Raw genomic sequence first — 24,389 nt, 5'->3', positions numbered from 1 at the left:
AATGCGCACGGAAACACATACATTATCAGAATATTACAGTAGTGTAATATAAAATCGGTGAATTTGAAAACAAAATTTTCACCTGTGAATTGATTTTCAAAAAAATCGTGTAATAAGGCAGAACCATGTCAAACAAACAAGATTAATCACGTGTCCAGGAGTGATGAAGAATACGTTTATGATGTTGATAGGCCTCCTGAATACAAGTACACGTTGCCACCACTGGATGGCGCTGCACGCCTACACCTGCTTTCTGTAGCAGTGAAATAAGTAAATGATAAGTAAATGAAATACATAGATTGTTTATGCCTCAGCGGTTTCTCTGAATTTCAAATGACACATTCCCTATTGTTTTTTAATCATCACACTTTAAAGGGCTTCGGTTGAAGATTATGTGTTGTTATATATCAATTAAAGCGCAATTAGAGAATTACCTGCATATGGCATTAGAGACAACAGCAGGAAAATCCAACAGCTGTTGAGTAGTTGGTTTTTTTTTTGGTGATATGTTCTTTTTCTAAAACCTATTTAATTAACCCATGGGATGCTGGGATCAAAGAGCCATGTTCTGCATCTGCGGGGACATGTTACACATTTACCAATATATATACTGTTATGCTACATAAACTAGTATTTTTTCTTACACCTTAAAATCTGTTCTTAATCTATAAAGAAATTTAAAAGGTTTCAGCTACGCAAAGGCAATCATCATCCTTGCCATATTACATTACACTGCATTACATAAGTCTGGATGTGTTAGTTTCTGTCCACCCACTTCAGTTTAAAAAAATAAATAAAGCTTCTACTTGCTCCAACAACGTTATGTCGCCCATCTGTGATAGATGAGTAATTCAGAATTTTTTTCTTCTTTCCGCCTCGCGGTTTGAGTTTAGACGACAACATGTCTCGATTATGTTTACTTGTGTGTGATCACCTAAATACCTTTATTTCCCAGGAATCCATTTATGATGCTAAGTTGTTGTCTTATTAATGATAATAATTTTCCTTATCAATTATGTTCCCTCATACAAAGGAAAAAAACACATACAACTTAATTAAGAACATTGTTTATTCAACAGTGGATCTTCAGTAATAAATAAACGCAGAGATCATTCATTCCACAATAAAATCGAGGGAAAATTGTTTGCTTTTTTAAATTTATATATATATAAATGTCCACGTGTTAGGATTGATATTGCCATGATGGGTAAACAACTCTGCAGACAGAGACAACCAGGACAGATGGACTTACACAGAGAGGCCGACAGACAGACACGTACAGACCACACGGTCGTGTACAAAGTATTGCGTTATTCATTGATTGGTTCTCCTCTCTCTCTCTCTCTACGTTGTACAAAATGTCTTTATGCAAAGTCTAGTCAGTCTAACATCACCATGATGTGCAAATCAATCATAAATTATAAATACAGTATTGCGTCACTTCAAAGTGCTACAGAGATCGGTGCCGACAATCTTCAAAAACGTGGGGGAAAAAAGGTTTGATTTGTCTTTGAAACCCTGTGTTTCTGTGTGTGTGCGTGTGTGTGTTTTGTGCATACATCAGGCCTCGGGTATAAAAGCCACCGCGGTGGGACTTTGTGCCTTTGGACGTCCAGCACAGAGTGTAGAGCTCGGCCTGGTCGAAAGCAGAAGCAATACAGAGTCTCAAATTATGAAATTATGAAGATTCGACCTGATTTTTTTTTTTATTGTTTTTGGTGACTTAATGAATTTTGTGCTATGGAGAGGACTGTGGACATTCTTCATAAACAGAGGAGGGTTAATGGCTGCTGTGTTTATCAGAGAGAAATGTTTTGGGCAACTTCTTATCTCATTGGATTGTGGCCACGAAGGTCAAAGCTTAAAATCCTTTTCTAACTTGTTTTTTTGTGAGGAACAAAAGTAAAAGTGTTGATTTTAGATGGATCAGTGAATCTTGTGAATATAATGATTAGGAACCCAAAATGGTTGCAGGATTATTATTTATGTAATGTGTTTAATTACCCAGAGTTCTTCACAAATGCAAGGATGAAGAGTGAAGCTCTTGCTCCTTTGACCTTGTGGAATTAGAGTTTGCAATGCTGAAATGCTAAAAAAAAAAAAAAAGAAAAGAAATCTGCTCTCTAGCAGCTAAAAATACAAAAAAAGAAATAAAAAATGTCCATTGAATACCTTTATGTACAAGGCACAAACAATTAAGGGACTATTTGCTGGCGGTGAACATTTTAGCCCATTAATTATCTGAAAATATAACAATATATTTCCAAAGCTTCCCAGTGTTTTCAGTTCATTGGAGTCGCAGGAACAAACCTAAAACCAGTGTCTTCCAAGTTTTGGACAAAAAAGATCAACAGTGATAAATTGATCATTTAAAAATAATGAGGTAAATGATACAAATCGACCAGCATTGGTCCTTTAAGTGACTGTCCTCTGGGGGCCGTTGTGCTTGAAGATGTAAAGTTCTTATGATTTATCTTTCAACCCTGTCATCTAAAACAATATATATTTTTTTGTAAGGGAGTTTCCTGGAGGTGACTATCGGGGGGGGCCTGCTGAAGGGGGGGTGGGTTCCCAGCGCGGTATTTTACAAGGGGCCATTTTATTTGGGCGTCCTTTTTTATTTATCTTCAGGGAAGAAGAAGATGAGGAGCAGAGGCGACGGGGGGCGGAAGGTGTGAAGATGAGAGGCAGAGATGAGAAGAGGAGGAGGAGGAGGAGGAGGAGGGGGAGGAGGAGGAGAAAAGGAGGGAGGAATATAAAAGGATGAAAAGGAGATGACGAGGGGGACGGACGGAGAGAGGAAGAGGACGTAGGAAAGACAGGAAGCTCCGGTCGGATTGCCGGCAGAGCACCTGTCACTGAAGAGGCTCCTGCTTTCTATCACCGTCCTCCTTCCCTTTTTTTTTTTCCATCCATCTCTTTTGTCTACCCCCCCAACACACACACACACACACACACACACACACACACACACACACACACACACACACACACACACACACACACACACACACACACACACACACACACACACACACACACACACACACACACAGGGGGAAGGAGCGGGGTGCTTAAAATTCCTCCTTCCTTCCTGTGTCCATCTCCTCTCCCAAAGACCTGTCGTCTCCATAGCAACAGACCCTGCCTTCATACTGAGCTTATTCTGTTGGTAGTCGTGAATGTGTGAATGTGTGTGTGTGTGTGTGTGTGTGTCAGAAAGAGAGAGAGAGAGAAGAAGAGTGTGTGCTGCTGCTTACGCCTCTCTGTGTCAGTGTGTGCCTCTTTGTGTTGTTGTTGTTGTCTTGTTTTATTTGTCGAGGAAGAGTGTCTCTCTTCAGTAAACGTCAGTCCAACACTCCATCCGAGCTCGTTCAATGTCGAAAGCCAGTTCATTTTTGGTCAGTTTGAGTAAAATCTCGTGTTAAAATGGAAGGAGGAGCGTCGGCTGGTTTCTGAACTTAAAAAAAAGTTCTTGAATCAGGCACCGTGACGTGTCTCACCTCCCCGCCCTGGAAGCATGTACAAACTACAGCGGTTTCAGTCTGACTGACAGCTCTTGCAGCCAATGGCAGCCCAGTCTGTGCTCACATAAGTCCGTCGGAGGGGGGCGGGTTGGCAGTGACCGGAGCTGTCCATCAGCAGCCGGGCGAGGTCGTGAGCGGGCTGTGGTGCAGGTAGGCGGTGTTCACCACCGAGACGGGGAAGTTGAAGATGAACGGCGAGGTGGGCGTGGCCGTCGTGGAGGTGGTGGTCGCCGACGACTTGGGCCCGAGGAGCGGGCTCGCGGTGGCGGCCGCCTCGGCGGCGCACGAGGTGGCGAGCACCTGCGACTCGAACTGCAGCAGCTGGCCCATGAAGCTGAAGTTGGGGGAGATGATGCTGCGGCGCCGGCGCACAAACTCAAAGGCCTCGTCCAGACGCACGCGCTTCCTCTTCATCAGGTAGGCCAGGCAAATGGTGGCGGAGCGGGAGATGCCCGCCTGACAGTGGACCAGCACTCGCCCACTGGAGTCTCTTATTGAATCTGAGAAGACGAGAGAGGGGGGGAGAGAGAGGTTAAAGGTCAGATGTTTCCATGGACAATATATTTATTTCACTCTACATCTATTAAATGACACCACATTTTGTGAGTGGTACAGTAAAGCCTTGCATTTTTGTTGTTCATGTTTCCTTTGTCATCATGGACGATGAAAATAATCTGAAGTACGTGTTTGTTCTCGTAAAGAACGAACATGATAATTACGTCCATATTTCTACAGTCTATGTTCTTAATAATTCCAATTCAAAAAGATACTCTTTTTTTTTCACAGCCACCAGTTATTTTAAAACCACAACAGATGTACAGTGACGCCTTGCCTCCCTTCCCCTCTCCGCGTGCAGCCAAATCGGTAAACTAACCTCAAAGTGAGAAAGCAGCAAATCACATTAAACTGGAAGACAAGGAAGTGAAAAAATAAGGTTTTTAAATTGAGTCACCAGGCCCCGTCTTTCACACTTCCTCCCCTCCGTCCTATTTATGTCTCTGCGGTCTTTCAGCGCGTTCACACGCACACACACACACACACTGTAACTCTGTCACTGTGAGTGACCAGATTGAAGTAATTCTTTGAAATGAAAAGCATTTTCACAGTAACTGCGTTTTCTGAACATCATCAGTTTGCATTAATTAGTTGGACATTGCCGGCAATGTCCTGGAGCATGTGTGTGGCGGACGGCAGGAAATTAGAAGCACACAATGTGACGGAGATAATGGAGGGACTTCATTTTCTTTTTTCATGTTGATGGATTTAATCTAATTTTCCACCACTGCTCCACACGCTGATGGTTGAATATGAAATCACTGCTTTGGATCCTGTTCACTACGTGCTCGCTTCCTCGCACATGAGCAGAATTATACAAGATCGAAGAATGTTCACTGCCGTTCCTCTAAAAGCACAGACACACACACACACACACACACACACATATTTCAGGTAACTTCACCACAGCGTCTGTTCACCCGGTAACAGTGGATGAGTCAGACTCGGAACCCACAGCAGCTAACTATGACGCATACCAGTACCTACACACACACACACACACACACACACATACGCGAACATACACTCGGCACGGAAACAGCACACACACCCTCACACGCACACACCGTGTCAGCACACAGCATGGATATGCAGAGCAGAAGCAAAGCTCACACTTGCCTACATTATCTACGCAAACACACATATCTGAAATTCTGCCGCAGAGAAATGATTGATCGGGAATATTTTTTATAATTTCAAATGCACTCCTCGAGTTTTTTCTACTGTATGACGTCTTTATGTCCTAATAGATTAATCTGATTCGATTCTGGTAGGTTCCCCTCTTTCTTTTCTCTATCTGTAAAGTCTGCTGAGATAAACGGCTACTTGGAAATAATAATTCGCCGGATGTGTCTGATTTGTCATCATGGGCCTGAAAAGCCTTTTTTTCCCCCACTGCATTTCTACGAAAGCTCTTTTTTTCCCCGGGGAATGATCGTCAGGCTCCAGACAAGAAGCGATGCGCTTTACATTTCTGGTTTCATCCGAGATAAAAAAAAAAAAGAGGGAGAGGAATGTTTAGATAACACGGAGCGGAGATGAGCCACCGTGGTTGAAACTGAGACAGAAGATCCAGAGGAAGATTGAGAGAAAATGATGTGCAACTAGTTTGATAATCATCTATTGTCAATTTTAAAGCAAATAAATATTTGATGTTTCCAAATGTTAGAATTTGCTGCTTTTTCACATGTAATGTCCTAGCACTGCAAAAGATGTACAAAAAAAAAAACATTCCACCAAAATGACAAAATGAAATCAACAAACAAAATTGACGCAATATGACCTAGTAATGATGTGACCTAAAAGCAAACACCCCACGACTCATGGGATAAAAATCGCACCACGCTAACTCACTCACCTATGAACTCGATGGCCTCCAGGAACCAGCAGCTGATGTCCTCCTTGTGGTTGTCCTCCACGGGGATGCACTTGTACTGGTACGCGCCCTCGAAGTGGTTGGGACAGTCGGCCGACACGTTCAGCAGGGCGGAGATGCCGATGGCGTCCAGGACCTCCTTCTTCGAGGCGTGGAGGGCGCTGCCGAGGTAGAGGAATGGGAGGATCTCCACCGGGCCGCCCTGGACAAATAAGGGACAAGACGGGAGGTTGATTCATTTTTCTTCGTTATCAGACATGAAGAGTATTAGACGTTAAGGCTGCAACTAACGATTATTTTCAATAACGATTAATCTGTGGTTTATTTTCTCGATCAATCGATTAGTTGTTTGGTCCATAAAATGGCGGAGGTGTTGTTTCCCTAACCCCACGATGATGTTTTTGTTTTGTCCACAAACCAAAGATATTACGTTCGCTACCAGAAAATGTTCACAATTAAGAAGCTAACATCAGAGAATTTTGAATTTTTTTTCATAGAAACTACTTAAAGCAATTAAACGATTATCACTTGTCGTTTACAAATCGATTAATTGTTGCACCTCTAATAGATATACTTCATTCATTTAGTTGCTTAGGAACTCGTTAAGAGAGCCACGTGAGCGAGAATTTACTAAAGAATTTTTTTAAAAGCTCACACGATAAGACAAAGAATTGACTGTGTGCAGCGGAGGCCAGATGACTTCTGCGTAAGCAGGACCTCCCTTGAATACTCTGTTAATCACATTAAACCCACACTTCCCATCAGACAGGGGCGGCTTATTATCTGTGTAATGAATGCGGAGTCATTTGACACGGGCCATTTACTTTGTTAGTCTCTGTCCCGAGCTCAAGTTATTTCCACTTATGGAAAAACGCAGTGTCGGAAGCCGAGCGACTGATCAACTGACCGGCGTGAAAACACGTTCCAGTCACAGGACTCAGCGGGATTGTTTTTCGGACTTCGCAGTTTACTTTTCTTGGTGATTTGCATTCAACCGAGACAAAACTTGTCATTTTATCATAATCTGCGGGAAAAAACAGTTTGTCCGAGACAAACGTGCCCCGTGGCGAGAGTTGCCCAGAAAGTCAGTTCTTCTAAATAACAAATATAGACCTAAACAAATTACTAACATGGCATTTGAACGAGAACACGAAGGACTGTTACAACACGTCCTGGGAAAAGTGTCTGGGGGAACATATAAGAAAATATCAATACGTTGATAGTTTTTGTTGAAAATAGTAATGGTGGATCATATTGTTTAGATTTCACCCTTCACAATCACAAACCTTTCACTTTAAAAGATAAAAATAAATATTTTCACTGCAACACGTAACAGTTTCTCAGAGCATGTTCCGATTGTGAATGTTGTTTTCCCCGTCACTAGGCCGCAGAGGTCAGGCTGTTGGCGGTCTATACCGGCAGTGGGACCTATTGACGACTTGGGCCGTTTTCTGTTTATGTCACTGCCGCTGACGGACCGCGCTCCTGACACAGCGTCATGAAATGATCGATACTGGTAAGAGATGTAATGTGGAGAGGGGGAGGGGGTGGGGGTAAAAAAATACATGAGGGGTGTTAACCCCGCCCATCATATTGATACTGCAGCAGGAAGCTGTAGTTTCAATTATTCGAATTTAAAGCTCCACCTGACAGTGTGGCCTGTGAGAACATCCAGCATTTGTTTCTTAAAGAGCACACAAAGGCTGAATTGTCTCTCCAAGGCGCATGTGACGTTGTTGAGCATTTCATAAAATCTGCGATGCTCAGGGCGGCAAAACAAAAGCAAGGGGCCAGGTTCACAGGAAGTGACACAGGAGGTGAATCAGAGGTGAACCATCATAAGACGAGTGATTAATTTAATCTGTGGCCTAGAGGCCGATGAGTAGTCGTAGTTGCGTGAAACCGTTGAGTTCCGTTGCACAAGGCAAACAGCCTCGAGTGTTTGCACAGTGAGTGTCAGTGTGTGTGTGTGTGAAACTGGGTGGCGTTCACAGGATGGAAAGCCAAAACCGTTATCGATAGGTCGGCTGAGGGACATTAATTCAATAATTATAACTTTTAATCATTTACTTATCGATTATAAAAACATTATCTTGCCTTTTTCTGTTACATGTTATCCTAAACTGGATTGCTTTTATTCAACACGTTCTGTTTTGGTCGGACGACTTTGTGACAGGCCTTTTGGGATTATTATTTTTTGATAAATGAAAACACTCATCATTATACAGTTTCAACAAGCTGCTCACACATGACCTATATTCGTCTGACCTGATACTTTACTGTGCTTCTTTTTTTTTTCCACTGTGGAAAGTGGAAGGGTAAAGTTTGCGTTCAGGTCTCGTGAACTCTGTGTGTGTGTGTGTGTGTGTGTGTGTGTGTGTGTGTGTGTGTGTGTGTGTGTGTGTGTGTGTGTGTGTGTGTGTGTGTGCTCTACCTGGTCGTGGTGCGGCGTCCCACAAGACGAGCAGCCCGAGTCAATGCTGGACTGGCTGCTGAGCGACGGTAAGGATTTGGTCTTCAAACAAAACTCTGGGTATTCTGTGAAAAACCGATCGTATCCGCCTGGAAGGAGGAGAAAAAGAAAAGAGACATGGCGTCCTTTAGGATGGGATGCATCATGTGCAGAGGACTGATACAGTGCGTGAGAAACAATGTTATAGTAAAGCATGTGAGACTGAATTCTCTACCACAGACATGACGCTGCAGGAACATGTTTGGAGTCTCTGAAACATGCTTAGGGAACAAAAGGCAGTATTGTGCCCACATTAACATTCCCACGTGCCGCAGGATTTTTCTCCTCCTGCAAAACGAATCCGACAAAAAGTCCATTAAACTGACCCCTGACCTGCACTCCGGAAAAACAATTTCATCATCCCGTTGCTTATTTTTATACATCAGACAGGCTGACCACTGATCCCTCCACCTCGGGGATCAAATCAGATTAACTGGGGGAATTTCGTCTTCATAAGCTACAGTACATACATTCACTCCTGTGCTCCAAGGCGCCTGCGTCATTAGGATGCACACACACACACACACACACTCACACACTCACATTCGCACAAAAAAGAATGCGCCACAGCTCGCAGCAGCTTTGCTTTTCAGATTTTCCTGCAGTCTAAATATAGTCTGGTGATATAAAAAAAAAACGATTTCACATTTTACTGCTTCACCATCGGTTATTTACCCCCGAGGCGGAGTCTTTCTTAAATGACCAAGTGTGTCCTGTGAGTCCCTCCGGTTAGAAGTGGCATCAGCATTACCTCATTCACTCAGCTCACGGCCATTGGCCTGTGTGTGTGTGTGTGTGTGTGTGTGTGTGTGTGTGTGTGTGTAGCTGTGAGTGACTGAGTGAGAGTGTGTATTGTAAGAAGAAAAAAAAGAAAATGCACAAAAATAGACCAGGCACAGTCGGCAGGATATTTCAAAATCCCTCGATCACAATTAAATTTGGTGTCTGTTCGGAGGCAAATAAAATAATATTGATTACGTTGGTCAAAAAATAAAATAGGCAACGACCCACATAGGTTAAGGAAACACGGCTAAGATTAATATTATCATCATCAGTGGCTCCTATTGTTCTTTAAAGCCTCCATTTTAAGAATAAATGATGACAGTAACATTCATATTATGATCCTCCAAGTATTGGTAGAGACGTGATTCTTATTATATTCATGATGAAATAATAAAAAGGTTTATTCAAGAGGAAAATTGTAAAGACTTAACAACAATAGTTGACTAAACAAACCTGCCAACAGTTGCATGATAATAGTGGTGGACTGGTGCATCCCAATCTAAATATGGAATAATAGATTCTGTAGACTAAAATGTATCATTGTTGTGTTCTTATGATATGGATTTCCCCAGCTCCTCGTGGTTCAATATGAATGCTTGCTACATCACAATTCAGTTCTTCAATGGACCCAACGACGCTGCATCCTGAAATGCAAACGTCCACGTCGGTGTCGTGCGCATTTGGAGCGGGGCCGGATGAAGCGGCAACATATTCACCTTTCAGCAGGTAGATGTCGGTGCCGGACGCGTCCCTGCACAGCGCGTTGAGCACCAGCGTCACGGTGCTGTCCTCCTTCACCGCCTCGGCGTCCTGCGTGCGCTCGTCGTACAGCACCGCGGCGGAGAACATGCCCGAGCGCAGGCGGCCGCGCACCTCCTCGTCGCCGGCCAGTATCTGGTCCAGGCTGAGCGCGGAGCCCTTGGCGCGGCGGCGCACGATGGTGTTGCAGCGGGCGTTGACCGCGCCGCGGATGTGGCCCGCGCTGAACGCGAGGAACGAGCGGCAGTCGAGCAGCAGGCACTTGCCGCTGTCGTCCTTCAGGATGCGCTTCAGCACCGTGCAGTCCATCTCGCACAGCTCGTCCATGGTTCCGCGCGTCGTGCCCGGGCTGCGTGTGGAAGCTGCACTGTCTCTGATCTCCTCCTCTCTCTGTCTCTGTCTGTCTCTGTCTCTGTGTCTCTCTCTCTCTCCTCCCAACCCGGGGAAGGCGCACGGATCCTGCGATGCGTCTCCTCTATCTGCGCGTCGCGTCTCGCATTCTAGCCGCACTACTCATTACGCACAGTCCGGTCACCGTCGTTCTGCCCTGCGCGTCTTTCTCTCGTGAGTGGTTCTCCTCGGGATTGTTTCTCTCTCTTGTTCTTCTCCTCCTCTTTTTTTTTTTTTTATGAATGGGTGCACAGCGTCACGGCGGAGGTGACGTCAGCTGACGGCAGCCTATCGCGACGCGCGCAGCTTCCCGTCCCATTCCCTCGTCTGCCGTTCATTCACAAGGAAGAAGAACAAAACGCAGACATCAATGAAAACGGGAGGCGATGTGGATGGAGATTGGACTGCATCCATGAAGCCACACGTGAATTATCATTAGCAGTTTTTCATGTGATAAAATTAATCAATCTAACAGATGTTTAATAGGCCTAAACATTTCTCATACTTAGATTCAAAACTAAAATTAAAAACAAAAAAAAAGTCCAGTGTGTGATGTCCCATTAGCTGCTGACCTTTGTTTTGTGGAGGGCTTAGGCCCGATTTGACCCCTGACCCACCAGTGAAATAAACCCACAAAATGGCGGCAGCCCATACGCTGCCAGACAAACTAGCATGTGACGAAAGACAGTAAATCATATTAGCTTTAGTTTCTTTTTACCACACATCTGCCAGGTTAGCTGGAGACAAAACGGCAGCTAAAAGACACAGCGACTATCAGAATGAAATGTGTCATTTGGAAAAAAAAAAGAATGCTAATGCTAGCTGTGCTAAAAGCAGACACATGTTTGCTAACACTTTAGCCGTAGCAACTTATTAAAATAGCGTTAGCATGCTTCAATGTTGACCTCTGCCCGGCCAGCTCTCAAAAATCGGCCGATGCAGTTTTGATCATCATATCACGGTTTTACTTGTCAGTTGTAATAAACTAAATGCCCAAAAACATTTATTCTAATCCCTGACTGGACTAGAATGTTTAAAACTCAGAGACAGACGGATCATTTCAGTCTGACTGCGGTGTAATGTGCTGGGAAACGTGCAGGACTGCAGGTGGGTGTGCCTCCGTGCCGTACTGCATGTGCACTGCGCACACATGCGTACATTTGCATATGCATCTGTGTGTGTGTGTGTGTGTGTGTGTGCGTGTGCGGGTGTGTAAACCTGCAAGCGGATATGTAATTTGCATCTTCTATTGCACAGCCTTTAGCGTGCGTGCTCAGGTATTTGCATGTTGATCTCATTTCCATGGCGTGGAGAGGATAGAGAGAGCAGCAGCACGGCAGCGGACGAGGGAAGGGAAAAAAACGCAACACCGCGACACGAACAGAGTGGCTGCAAAACAGGCAAGCGCTCGAGCTGAAACATAAACAGACTGTAAAAATAGATGATTTTTAATATAGTAAGATTATCAGCTACATTTATTATGAATGGGTTTCATGTGGGGAAACAGCATGCGGCATAAAAAGCAACATGTGCATATGGATCTTTGTTTGCAAGGCTTTTTTTTTTAGGCCTTTGTGCCCAACTCTGAAATGTCGTATGGCTGATTTATTTTTAATGAGTCCTCCAAGATGTAACTTGATGTAAAACAAGCACGATCTGACAAGCCATGTCGAGATGACACTTGTGAGCAGACGATCAGGATCAGAAGCTGCTTGCTTCCAAACAGCTTGAGCTCCTGGGAGCCGCTGCAGTATTTATGTCATGTTTTCTGTCTGGCGAAAAAGAGGGCGAAAAAAAAAAAATGAGGCTGTATAGACGGTCTAGATTCAACAATAAGCAAATATGCCAAACCTCAAGAAAGGAAGTGTGACAGTTCTTGGTTATAAGACAACAACACTTTTTTTTTTACTGTAGGTATTTTTGTTGAAAAATGAAGTTGTTGCCATTTGTAGGACATTCAATTTTCTTTTCTTTTTTTTTACACTACAATACAAAATGTTTGAATTTTTACACAATACATATTATTTAGTGTTACAGGCCATAATAATATATAGTTCTAACACATGCAGACATAAATATTAAAGACAAAATATAAAATGTCTAAAAGGATGGTCATGATCTATTACATATCTATCTATACATGCATTTAAAAATACACACACAAGACAGAGACAGTGACAGGCTGAACAGACGAGGGGAGGAAGAGGGGGGGCGGATGAAGGATGACATGAGGTGGGGGTTGTATGATTGATGAAGAAAAAAAAAGGGATGATGTCTAGTGCTGGATCGCAGCCTTCGCAGCCTCGAGTTGTCCACACACACGCAACCACAACTGCATTACTACCGACCCCAAACAATGCCTCGTACGGGCGGGCTGATGCTGCTGCCGTAGCAACAAGGGAGAGGTGTGGGAAGGCGGATACAGCAGGCAGGGGGCCTGCGAGGGGATAGGCTGGGAAGAGACTCTGCGCTGATGTCATCCCTCCCTCCCTCCCTCCCTCCCTCGCTCTGCTCTACCCTGTCCATCCATTCATACCCTCACACCCCTCGCCCCGCATGTCGTCATTCGTCAATACAGTGGTTGAGCGTGCGAGAGAAAGAGGGAGAGGGGTTTGTACATGTCAGTGATGGTGAATATCCCTCTTGCTCCTCCTTTTTTATTTTACTCCATTTTCTCCAACTTCTTCTTACCCTCATCATCCTCTTCCTTTATAATGTTTGTTTACTTACAGCCACGGCGCATGTTGCAGCATACATACACTAGTCACCCATCACGTAAGCACACTGAGAGCTAATAAAAAGGGCATATTAATGTGAATAAAGGCTATGTGGACATCACCAAGCTACATAATTAGACCGTATAAAGTAGGGAAACTAAACGGCTCTAGATTCCTACGCAGACCTGAGAACAGAAGTGATCTTCTGCAGTTTGCAGAGTGCAATTTCCAAAAAATGTTGAACTCCTTTTGTAGTATGTTAGCAATAGTAGTCCACAAGGTGAGATAATGAAAACACCAAAATATCATTTAAAAAAAAAAACCAACAACACGCATGAAGATGAGTGCGTGGAACGAGTGTGTATGTGTGTGTGTGTGTGTGTGTGTGTGTGTGTGTGAAGCATGTGTATACACAGTGTAAATCTGTCCCTCTCTGTAATCCCATAATCCAGTGGTTAAATCCTGACTGAGTGCCACTGTTTTCATGAATGAATTCATGTCATTTGTCATGTGTCTATGTGAGTGTGTCGACGAGAGGAACAGGAGAATGAATAGTTGAAAAAAAAAAAGAAAAGAGGACACAGAGATGCTGTAAGGACATGCACCGAAAAAAAAATGAAAAAAGGTAGAGAGACAAAGTGGGTGAGAGGCTGGGTGGGCCGGGCAGTGGGAGAGAGCAAGGAGGGGTTTGTGCTATTGTTAAATATTACCCAGTTTGGATTAACACTGTTTTTCTGAAATCTTCGGGGCAATGTTTTCATTTTTTAAATGTTTTCTTTGTTCATATTATTTCTACTGTGTTCGTGTTAGTTGATGACAGGTGCTTTGTTTTTTTCTAACTTTAAAATGGACTTCAGGAGTTTTGGGATTGACACCATGTTTGTCCTGAGCTGTTTGTTGAGACTGTCTGGGTTAATAAGTGATAAACCTAGATGTCAACAGCTGCTTATCCCCATTTCAACGGATCAACTTGCACACACACACACACACACACACACACACATGCAAGGTCACTGCGCTCGGTCCCTTCTTGTCTAGCTCTAAAATGTCAACCTACTGATGCTGGAGCGTGATAGGACACTGCAAACACACACTCGTGTGCCTATTGCCTGTTTACTCCCACTCTTTCGTTGAGAATGTGAACCGCGAGCTCTCGACGCGGTCGCCGCGTTGCTTCCTTCCTGCTCAGCCAAGCGTAAACACAGATAGACCATGACCTCTGACATGATGCTTCCGCTTGTGGAAAGTAAAATTTCATTATCATTACTTTCAGAAAAAGTGGTTGCGACTCAAAGGGGCAGTAAGCGACTTGAATCCAATACACTATTTGCAAAAAAGTCACTGGGCTGGCAGATGGAGTTTGTTTTCTTGACACAAGGCTAGACTAGCTGTTTTTCCCGGTTTTCCAGTTTTCATACAAAGCTAAGCCAATAGACGAGGGAGCGGTGTCAGCCTCGTTGTCAAACTCTCGGGAAGAAGATGAATAAACATGTTACCCAAAATGTTAAACGTTTCTTTTGCACTGTGCCGTAAGCGACGGGCCGAGCGCCTCGCACGGGGGAACGCAACAACACCTCTCCACAGAAACCAATGAGAAAAAAAGTCAGAACAGATGATAATAGGATCATAGTGGGCACAACATACTAGCAATGCAGTCGAAGTGTACTTTTCAAATAAAGTATCTCACTGGGAGTTTTGAATATAGTCAAAGCAGCGCAGGGTGAAGCCGTGACATCATAGTCAAAGCTATTCGTGTTTTATCTGCAACCCAGGCAATGTTGTGTGGAGCCAAACACTTCTCTTAAACCCACAACATTCAAACTATTCAAATCAAACACAGCAACTGTTTGAGTTCACGAGAACAGGAGATGAGTCGACACGATCATAGCCCGGAGGAAGCTTATGTTTGTTTTTTTGTTAAAGTGTCTTCCTGTCATAAGTACTGTCTCATAGCCTGGGCACGAGTTCAGTCCATTTTTTTTCTTTCATATTTCGCAGTCTGGGTAATGTCCACAGGCTGGTGCTGAGGGCATTGCTGTGAGCAGGGATGCCAAAGAGACCGGTGAAGGTAAGCAGTCAACATACTTGGATGATGTGATGACACAAAGCAGCGCTGCAGTTTGCATAATTTACCGTTCACGTTAAGGTTCAGTCACACCACACACTGGCACAGCGACATGCATCTGTATGTCTTTGTGGAAAATGTGGCTCTGGAAGATTGACCATTTCCAAAATTGAACATTACTTTGGAAAAATATGCTCTTCTATGCTCTTTTTTCATCAGTGCAAAGATAATAACATTAAGATTTCAAGCAGATGTAATTATTACAGACAGTTGCGCAACACTGTGGACATAAAATCAAAATTACACCATAATGAGTTTTTCCCTTTTTTCCCCATTCGTGGCTCAGCTTCTCTCGGTGTTTGTGAATGAATGAAGACTGCCGAGAGGATTATCCAAAGGTCAAATGCAGGCAGGAATGTGTGTGTGTTTGTCTGATATTCTGTGGTACGAGCAGAACAGACAGCGGGATTTAAAGACAGGAAAACAGACTGAAACCCTTTCCACAAACACACGCACTGCAGTATGTTAGTCATCCGTACACTGAGTATGTGAATCTGGATGAAAATATAACATGTTACTGTTACTAACACACACACACACACACACACACTCCTGTGACTCCTGTGCGACAGAGGTGCGTCTGACTTGACACACGTTGACGTCATCAATCTGTCATGTTTTTTTTTGTTTGAGAAACTGTGACAGAGTCGGAATCTGTGGTGGTTACTAAGGCAACAAGCGGGCAAATATGACCGGTGACGACAGGTACAGACAGACAAACACACATGTGCACACAGATATGTGCATCAGTGCGCTCACAGATATGCGTGTACTAAAAATTCAAACCATACAAGTGGTCTTGTGTCTCACTATTATTCTGTGTATTTCCCCAGAAAACAACATGAAGGGCAGCTGAGCAGTGATGGGGGGGTATTAAGGGGGGGCGGGAGACGAGTGGGGGTTGAACAACAGGAAGTGGAGTGTCCTTGTTAATTTGACATGGTCACATTTAAGTGATTGAATTTCCTCTCTCTGACTCTCGTTCTGTGTGTGTGTGTGTGTGTGTGTGTGTGTGTGTATGTGTGTGTTGTGCGTGAGTGTATAGCCATGAGTCAATTGCTCAATTGATTGACAGCCAACATGGCTAAAGTTACACAACTACACAACTGAAACATTTCCCTCCTCACCCCCTCCTGCGTTTCACAAAATGAAACTCGAGGCTCCGAGGTGTTACAGCAATCCTCCACAGCAGCTGAATCACACTGTAGACTGTGTGTTGTAACATTTGACAAGCTCTCTCTCTGTCTTCGTGCCTCCTGCTGAACAAGTCAAGTTTGACTCTGAGATGTCGGCCGGAAAACAAACTTTTACTCAAAGCCTCACAAAAGGAGCCTGAACCATAAAAGCTGAGCCACTAGAAAACAGATTACGGTTCATCTTTTGTCCACGAATAGAAACAATTTCATGAAAACGCTGTCATGCAAATTGTTGTCACCTACCATCTAAATCCAGTTGAATCCAATGGAACACTGCTTAAACAGCACTCAAACGATCTGAAAACCAAAGAGTGTAATAATTGCCATAGAAACTAGAAAACCTGTGAGAAAAAAAACTACTTACCATATTACTGAATTTATTGCCTGAGCCAATGTCCTTTCCCTCCAAGTTATCACAAAATCCAAATAATTTTATTTGCTGTATATGCCATCCTTGGCAATTGCCTTGTTCAGCGAGATTTTTGAAACAATATTTGCATTATTCTAATGGAAATTAACATGTTTTTTTGACCACTATGTCAAGATACATTTGGAAGATGACGAGAAATAAGCTTTTATGTGCCTCACAAATACTATATAATGTGTTGTTGACATTATTCCAGCAGACGATTGCAAAGGTTAGTTTGGGGCCCTCCCATGACAGGAAGTGTTCCCCCAGTGTCGGCACCCCAGCTCAGTAAATAAAGGTCAAATTGCTCTTTGCAGTCACAGGTCACGTCGACGTCACATTGTCTTGAAATCACATCCTCCGTCTGTTCAGTCTAATTGTACACTGTCTTCTTCTCCTGCCATAATAACGTCCAGTCAGACCACGAAATATCATCATGTTTTCAGATGTGAGGGTCGAGTCACATTTACTGGACCTTTTAAAGTGCACTGCATTATCCACATTGACTTTGCCATGGATACCCATTGGCTGTTTATGCTGCGAGCAATGCTGCCCATGCCCTTTGCTTCAACACACCATCTATAAATAACCGCCCCTTGGTAAAGAGCAACTTTTTGGACAATATTTAGAGTTGAGCTGTTGGATACAGGATGTTGCATAATTCTGAGGGGCAGACCAGATTCTGGGAACCAAAGATAGCTTCAATTATTTTATGAGGGCTGTATTAGCCATATCAAATATTTTTTATTAACGGGGGCTGGTGCCGGGGAAATGCCTCCTCCTTCAAAACGTTTCCCACGGATGAATCCCCGAGTCTGTCGCACATTCATCTCAACATTGCACTCTAATGGCAGCGAAAACCGTGGTCTAACAGGAAACGCTTGATACTATTTTGGGTCACGGGTGTCGGCTGTTGTCTCCTGCTGGGAATATTACCCATCCTGCACTGCACTTAAAGTACACTTCGTCCATCGCATTCAGGAAGACACTATAGTGGGCAGTCATTTAATGGCGTATTATATCTTCAGGTCCTCAAACAATCGAAACCCCAGGGGGAGGATAAGACACTGGAAGGAGTGTTGGAACTGACAGTCCAACTCCCACTCAGTCCATCAGCCAAACACGGAAACCATTCTTCAGTTTTCTAAGATTTGTTTTCCTTTTTGTCTTTTCGGCATTGAAGTGTCGCGACTGAGAGTTTTGCTGTAACTCCCAGTGTTCTAACTGCTGTTATCTCCTCTAATTGTGCAAAGACACACATCTCCCCCTACACTCCCACTGGGATAAGTTCTGAGGGAGGAAAACACGGCACGGAGGATTCAAGGATGAGGCAACACTCATACCATTGTGATGGTTTCCTGTAGAACACATTTTGGCTTATGAATTAACTCACATTTACAGTCCGATCGTTATCACGATCCAGCATCTAAAGGCAGAAAGTGGCCAGTTTTTATATACAAATGTCTGATTTGCAAAAATACAAGTAATTCCATCCATTTATACTGCTCATCTTTTGAGGCTGGTGCCGGTACCAGCTGACGTTGGACAAGAGGCTTGGTACACCATGGACAGATCGCTAGTCCATCACAGGGCCGGCTGAAGCTGTTTTCAGATTTGAACTCGGGAAAATGTCCAAATGATTGGATCCAGTGTGGATCCGGAAAATGTCCGGACTTCAGTGCATTTCTGAAAGCAGCTATGCAGAGACCAACAACCGCTCACACTCACTTTTTAAATGAAGTATTTCAAATATATTTCCTTCCTACCAGGACTCATTGCTGCTCGTATGCTCCAATTAGGGAATTTACTTAAATGGTTACTATCATCCTTCTCCGCTTATCAATACAGTGTGCTTATATAATACCATGTCTCTAGTTTATCGCTCAGTCATTCCCACAGTTCACCCCTATACTCACTCATCTCTGCAGCGAGTGCTTTTGCTCCTTCACGGGAGGTCATTCGTCGTGTCCGCTGCATCGATCCAAACTCAGCTGCTTAAAATGGGGAACGTTTCGCACACTTAAAAGTGATGCGTGACTATAACCAGAAACGTGAATGTGTCTAAAATTACACCAGCTGAAGAAATCGTGTTCTTGACTTACCTGAACTAATCTGCTGGCATGAATGAGCACTTGACTGTGTTTATTATGGTCCGGAGGGGAAGCGGGACTATTAGAGAAGTGGCCCGACCTCCTGATTCAAACTATGCGAGCGCGGCCGAAGCCGTAAAAGAAACAGACCATGCCATTGTTGTCTTTATATCTCAAGTGTGTTGGACAGCCAGCGTTCCTAACAGCTGAGGATAAACTTACTTTTCCCTGAGCTTTGTAACACCAGGCAAACGGCACCAATTGAGGGTAAAGAATGCAGTGTGTCTGGACGGTGGCCTGGTTTGGCTAGTTATCAATATGAAAACTGAGGCTTGATGAAAACTACTTTACTCTTACCCCATAACGTTATTTATTTTTTTCATTTTAATAGTCTCTGGACTGTATGGAGCTCTATGGCACAGGGGCATAAGATGTTTGAGGCTCCGGCTATTCTAACACTACTTGTTGGTACGATCAGTTTGTCTGGGCCTTTTTCATGAGATTAGTTGAAAGGGAAAACAATTTGATATGCAACAGGTCACGTGGAACATTAAAGAAACCGAGAAGCAGCTCGGACGGCTCGCCGTCAGCGACTTCAGTCCACAATACAGTTGTTAAATGCCAGCCTCTAGATTCTGAACTTTTCAGTTAACTTCCATTCTCCTCTTTTCCTTTCCTCTCCTCTGACCTCTCCCCTCCTCTCATTCCTTCCATCCACCCCCCCCCCCCCCTCTCCCTTTCCCCTCCTCTTCCACCTCTTCTTTTTCTTCTTCTTCCTCTTCCCAAGTGGTCACGTCACTGCGGGAAAAAGTTCAAAACAGGTCAAGTGTTGTTCCGTGATGTTGAAATGAATGACTGCAGTCCCAAAGAGAGAAGAGGAGTAGAGATAGAGGGGAGTGATACAGCGCGAGAGGCAGAGGAGGAGGACGAGTGGTTGAGAGTGTTTAAAAGTCAGCGTGAGAGTATTCGAACGTGAGAGAGAGAGGAGGGGGACGCATTTACTCAACTGTACTCACAACCACTCATCTGATTCCCCTGTTTTCTCTCCATCTCTCCGATCACAACTGCAACATAATGGATCAACATTTGATTTTAATTTTAAAGATATACTGAGAGTCACAAGAGGATGACAGGTATAGTCCTGAAATAGTCGCTGTGCGTAGTCAAAGCTGTTGAGTTATTTTAGTGCCAGAAGCACCGCGGGCGATGATGAGGCGTTTAAGAGCACTTAAAAGAAGCAGTTGCGTTTGTTTTACTTCACCTCGATGACTACTGTAGGTTTATTTTTACTGTGTGTAATAAAAACCTGCGCAGATTCAGATTGATTCAGGCAACGTTATTGATCCCAGAAGGGCAATTCATTTCCACAGCCTATATCCAATTCATGTTTGCTCAGAAAAGTAAGGTTAAGGGGTAAAAGTAAAGTATTTATTTTGGTATCCATGAAAACTCAGTTATCATATTGACAATTTGTATCATTTTAATTCAAAGATTACTCCAATTCTTTTTTTTTGATTGTCATTTTGCACAATCTGCCTGTCACAAACATAGTTTTCGATCAAATGTATTTTAAATCAAAACCATTAGAGATTTTCATCTGTCCCACATTTCTTCATCCTGTTATTGTAACATTTACAGCATTTAGGATATAACATCACTTTCTCACCCACATTGAAGTCACCCACACACATCTTTTTTCGCCCTCTGCTGTGAGAAGACTCGGATCAGTCATTTTAAAACAAGGCCTTGTTACAAACAGCTCGGCTGAGAAAATGAGAGACAATTGAAAAATATCTAATAAATTATATCGTCGGGAGATGACACATTCCCCTGGAAAACCCCAAAAATCAAAAGGAACCATATTACTACCAGATTAAAACAAGTGTGAAGTTTCATTATAAAAAAAAAATTATTCAAATGGTTTTCAAGTTCTGCTCCGGAAACAGAATGATGTGGATGTGGGTGTGTGGATGGACGGGCATACCACATCTGTCCGTTTTAAATGCCAGGGAGATAAATAAAAAATCTCATCATAGCAATACTATGATTTTTTTCTACGATAAAAGGAAATGATATCAAATAGTAGACTTCAGGGTACATTCATTCAATGAAACAGAATAAATTAATTGATAAAAAAAAAATTTCAGATAAGCCTTCACGCTCTTGAGATTTTGAGCCGCGTTTGCAGGGCAGACCATCAACTTCCTGGACAAGTCCCAGGAGCAGGATCATTAATATCCTGTGGTGCAGAGAGCGACCTGAAACTAAACTGGTGTTACAACACCGACGACAACCGGCCGACCACTTCCGCGAGAGACATTTACATCACAAGGTACAGGGCACGTTTCCTGCGACAAATGACAACATGCTTATATTTGACGGAGTGCTGAGCTCCCGGGGAACCAGCAGCTTGCAGTTGGGCAGCAGGGGGAAGATAAATGAGACAATTAAACGGAGCTTGATGGCACCTCAGTGACTAATGGCTTTTCCCTTCCTGCCTGTCTGAGCACAGACAAACACAGTAGTAAGCACCAAGCGCTGTGTGCCGCCGCCGCCGCCGCCTCGACTGCTTGTGTGTTTATGCGAGTGGATGTTTTGCGACTCTGCGTGTTTTCGTGAGGACTCAGGTTTCACTGCAGGAATTCAACTTCCAGGTAGTCAAACGCTTGAAGCCATGACAACAATTAGACTGAGTCACCGGCTGCTATGGAGGGAAACCAATCCAAATCTATCCATCAGCTACAAAAGCTCAAACCACTCTCCGAAAATCACAAAATGATCCAATCACACTGAAGTGGAACAGTGAGCTAAAGGCCAGGAGTGACATCGGGCCTTTACAAAACCACACACGTGGGAGCTGAAGTGTAAGGAATGGATTTAACAGTGGGTGTGTCTGCTCTCACCATAGACTGTACTGTATATACAGATGGACGATGGGTCGCCGAATGGATTATTCCTAGGGTCCCACCCTTGCACAAAATGTTATGGAAATTGGTAGTTTTTGAATAATCCTGCCGACAGAAAAACAGCGAGGAAAACCTAATCTTCTTTGCGGAGGTAATAAAGCATAAAGATTATGTTACAAAGAAATAACAGCCTGACACTTTTCTTTATACTACCTGGATGAACTCGGTCTACGACAATACTTAAAATTCCTCTTCATTCCCACATTTTCTACATTGATTATCATCCATATTTACAGGTTACAGGTTTGTGAAAAAATGTGTCACTGGCAAAAACCCTTTGCAACGTGGCAGCACTCTATATACAGCGACTACATACTGTACCTCTGTCGCGCAGCTAAGCTTCTGTGCAATGTGTGCGTCTAAAAACTTGTGTACAAACTCCGGTCATCACACCGAGAGAGCTTCTGGTGTCGCCACGCTCAAAGTTCAGGACCCGCGGTGACCGAGTGTCTGCCGTACCAGCCCCACGGGGTTATGGAAAAGTGTCAGCAAAAAAAACATCACGATTGTTTAAAATCCCATCTGGAGACCTACGTTTTCTCACAGGCACTTTAATGATGATTCCCTTTCTCTGATCTTCGATTGAATTGTGTATGAATCCATGTGCTGATAATTGTCTAAATTTAATTGGACCTACCTAATACTTACTCGCTTGTGTTTACAGTGACAACAATCAGTGTGTGTCCCAGCATATGTGTGTGTGTGTGTGTGTGTGTGTGGCTGGGGTTTTCCTGCCTTTACTTCCTGTTGTATATCCTGTTAAAAGGCCAACAGTCCACAGGGAGTGGAAGGATAGGACAGTCATGTGGTAATTAGCTCTGCTCATTAAAACTGACCCCAGGCTTTGTTCTGCCATCTGGATGCATTGTCCTACCTCCTGTTAGACATGTGTGTGTCAGTGTATGAGGGCGACTGACATGATTTACTCTCTGCTCATGAGTCTGGATGGAACATGACCCCACACATGTGGTGCCTGGTTAATATTTCCCCTCTCTAGTGGATCTATTGATCCGTCGCTTCATAAAACACAAGACGTACTGGAAGTCCTCTGCTCTAGGAAAACACAATTGAAGGTCGTAGCATCACTTAGCTATTACCACTGTCTCAGGATTACTAATTTTAACCTATTACATTAGATTTAAATGTATGACTGAAGAAAATCAGTCTGGTATAATCTCCTACGTGTGCTACAAACACAATGAGCTGTACTTCATACACATGATGAGCTCTCCGCTTGTAAAATGAGCCGCATTTGCTTGCAATGTCATACACATGAAAGAAAAAGAAAAATTTGCCACCGCCCCTCATCACATTCTTGAAATTCATTAAAAACGACATTCACCGCCGGGGAAGACCCAGACACTCGCTGGAGGGATTATATTTCTCCATCTGGCGCGGGAAACGCCTCTGGATCCCCCCAGGAGGAGCTGGCGAGCATTGCCACCCGATCCAACCGCGGACAAGCCGACCAAAGTGGACGGATATGCACAAGAGCGAATTCACTCACTGGGGCATTGTTTCAAGGGCACACGGTCAGCAGATTTTCTAAATTATATTCAAAAATGTGAAGGTGAAAGCAGACATTGTTGGTTTGAAAGGGGAATGCAAAAAATGTGCCGCATGAAATGCTGAGCTGTGCATCAGGTGACTTTAAGGTCTTGGGTTGAATTCCTGCGACGGCAGACGAGTCTAAATGAAATCAGTGTTTTGTCTGTGAAGTGTGCAAAAACAAAAAATTCCAGTAGTTATCAGCAGTATGAATATAAGTTTTAAGTTTTAAGAAGATTGATTTGACTATACTGGTGACAGTTTTCTTTTTGACTTACAGTATTTAAAGGACACATATGAAATAGTATGAGATAGTGTTATTTTTCAGTAAATATCAATACCAATGATAATATAACCTTGACATAATTTTACATAATAAGAACCTCTTCATGAATATCAAGAGGGTTTAAATTCCCTAAATTTTCAACCATCCAGCCATTATCTCAAAACAGTCGCTCCCTGGAACGGAGGAAGAAAAATGTACAGTACAGTTGAGTAAGTATTATTTTTAGAAATTGAGCTAAAACACAGAAAACACGAGTATAGTTCTTTAAATGTTGAGTCTCTCCTCTCAGTTTTTAAAAAAATATATCAGAGGGGTAAAACCGGGGGAAAAAATAAGTAAATGACCTGAAACGTTGAAATAAATAAAACAGTCATAGGGTGATTTGGTGCAAGTTGTTCTCGCCTGTCAAAAAATGTTGTGGGTAGGAACATCAGCTAATGGACAAGTGTGGGGCGAGCGGTGAGTCATACCACACTGTCTTCACAAGAACCCCATCTTCTGCCAGATTCTGTGTGATTTATGTCTCCGAGTGTGAGTGTGAGAGAGCGTCGGAGAGAGGGGAAGAGAGACAGAGATGTGCACGCCTGCAGCGGAGTGCAGTGTGCATAGGAGGGAGTAGAACTGTGTGTGAGACAGACAGTGGCGAAGAG

At 43.5% G+C, this 24,389-nt stretch overlaps 1 protein-coding gene across 1 annotated transcript; it reads right to left on the bottom strand.

The window, feature by feature from the left end:
• Positions 1-1,051: 1,051 nt before the first annotated feature.
• On the bottom strand, positions 1,052-10,736 carry dusp4 (dual specificity phosphatase 4). The gene is made up of 4 exons (XM_035608763.2): positions 9,970-10,736; positions 8,393-8,520; positions 5,941-6,160; positions 1,052-4,027 (listed from the first exon to the last, which is right to left on the bottom strand). The coding sequence occupies exons 1-4, from the start codon at positions 10,337-10,339 to the stop codon at positions 3,639-3,641; spliced, it is 1,107 nt and encodes a 368-aa protein (XP_035464656.1). The 5' UTR covers positions 10,340-10,736; the 3' UTR covers positions 1,052-3,638.
• Positions 10,737-24,389: the final 13,653 nt, after the last annotated feature.

This window comes from Scophthalmus maximus, chromosome 20 (genome assembly GCF_022379125.1).
Source record: "Scophthalmus maximus strain ysfricsl-2021 chromosome 20, ASM2237912v1, whole genome shotgun sequence".
In the NCBI taxonomy this organism is placed as follows: Eukaryota; Metazoa; Chordata; class Actinopteri; order Pleuronectiformes; family Scophthalmidae; genus Scophthalmus; species Scophthalmus maximus.
This window is presented reverse-complemented; position numbering and strand designations above follow the sequence as displayed.

Coding starts and splice junctions, on each gene's coding strand:
- dusp4 (XM_035608763.2), bottom strand. CDS start 10,339: ATGGACGAGCTGTGCGAGATGGACTGCACGGTGCTGAAGCGCATCCTG. Junction 8,521..9,969: donor CGACATCTACCTGCTGAAAG/GTGAATATGTTG, acceptor TCCTCCTTCCAG/GCGGATACGATCGGTTTTTC. Junction 6,161..8,392: donor GGACGCCGCACCACGACCAG/GTAGAGCACACA, acceptor TTATTTGTCCAG/GGCGGCCCGGTGGAGATCCT.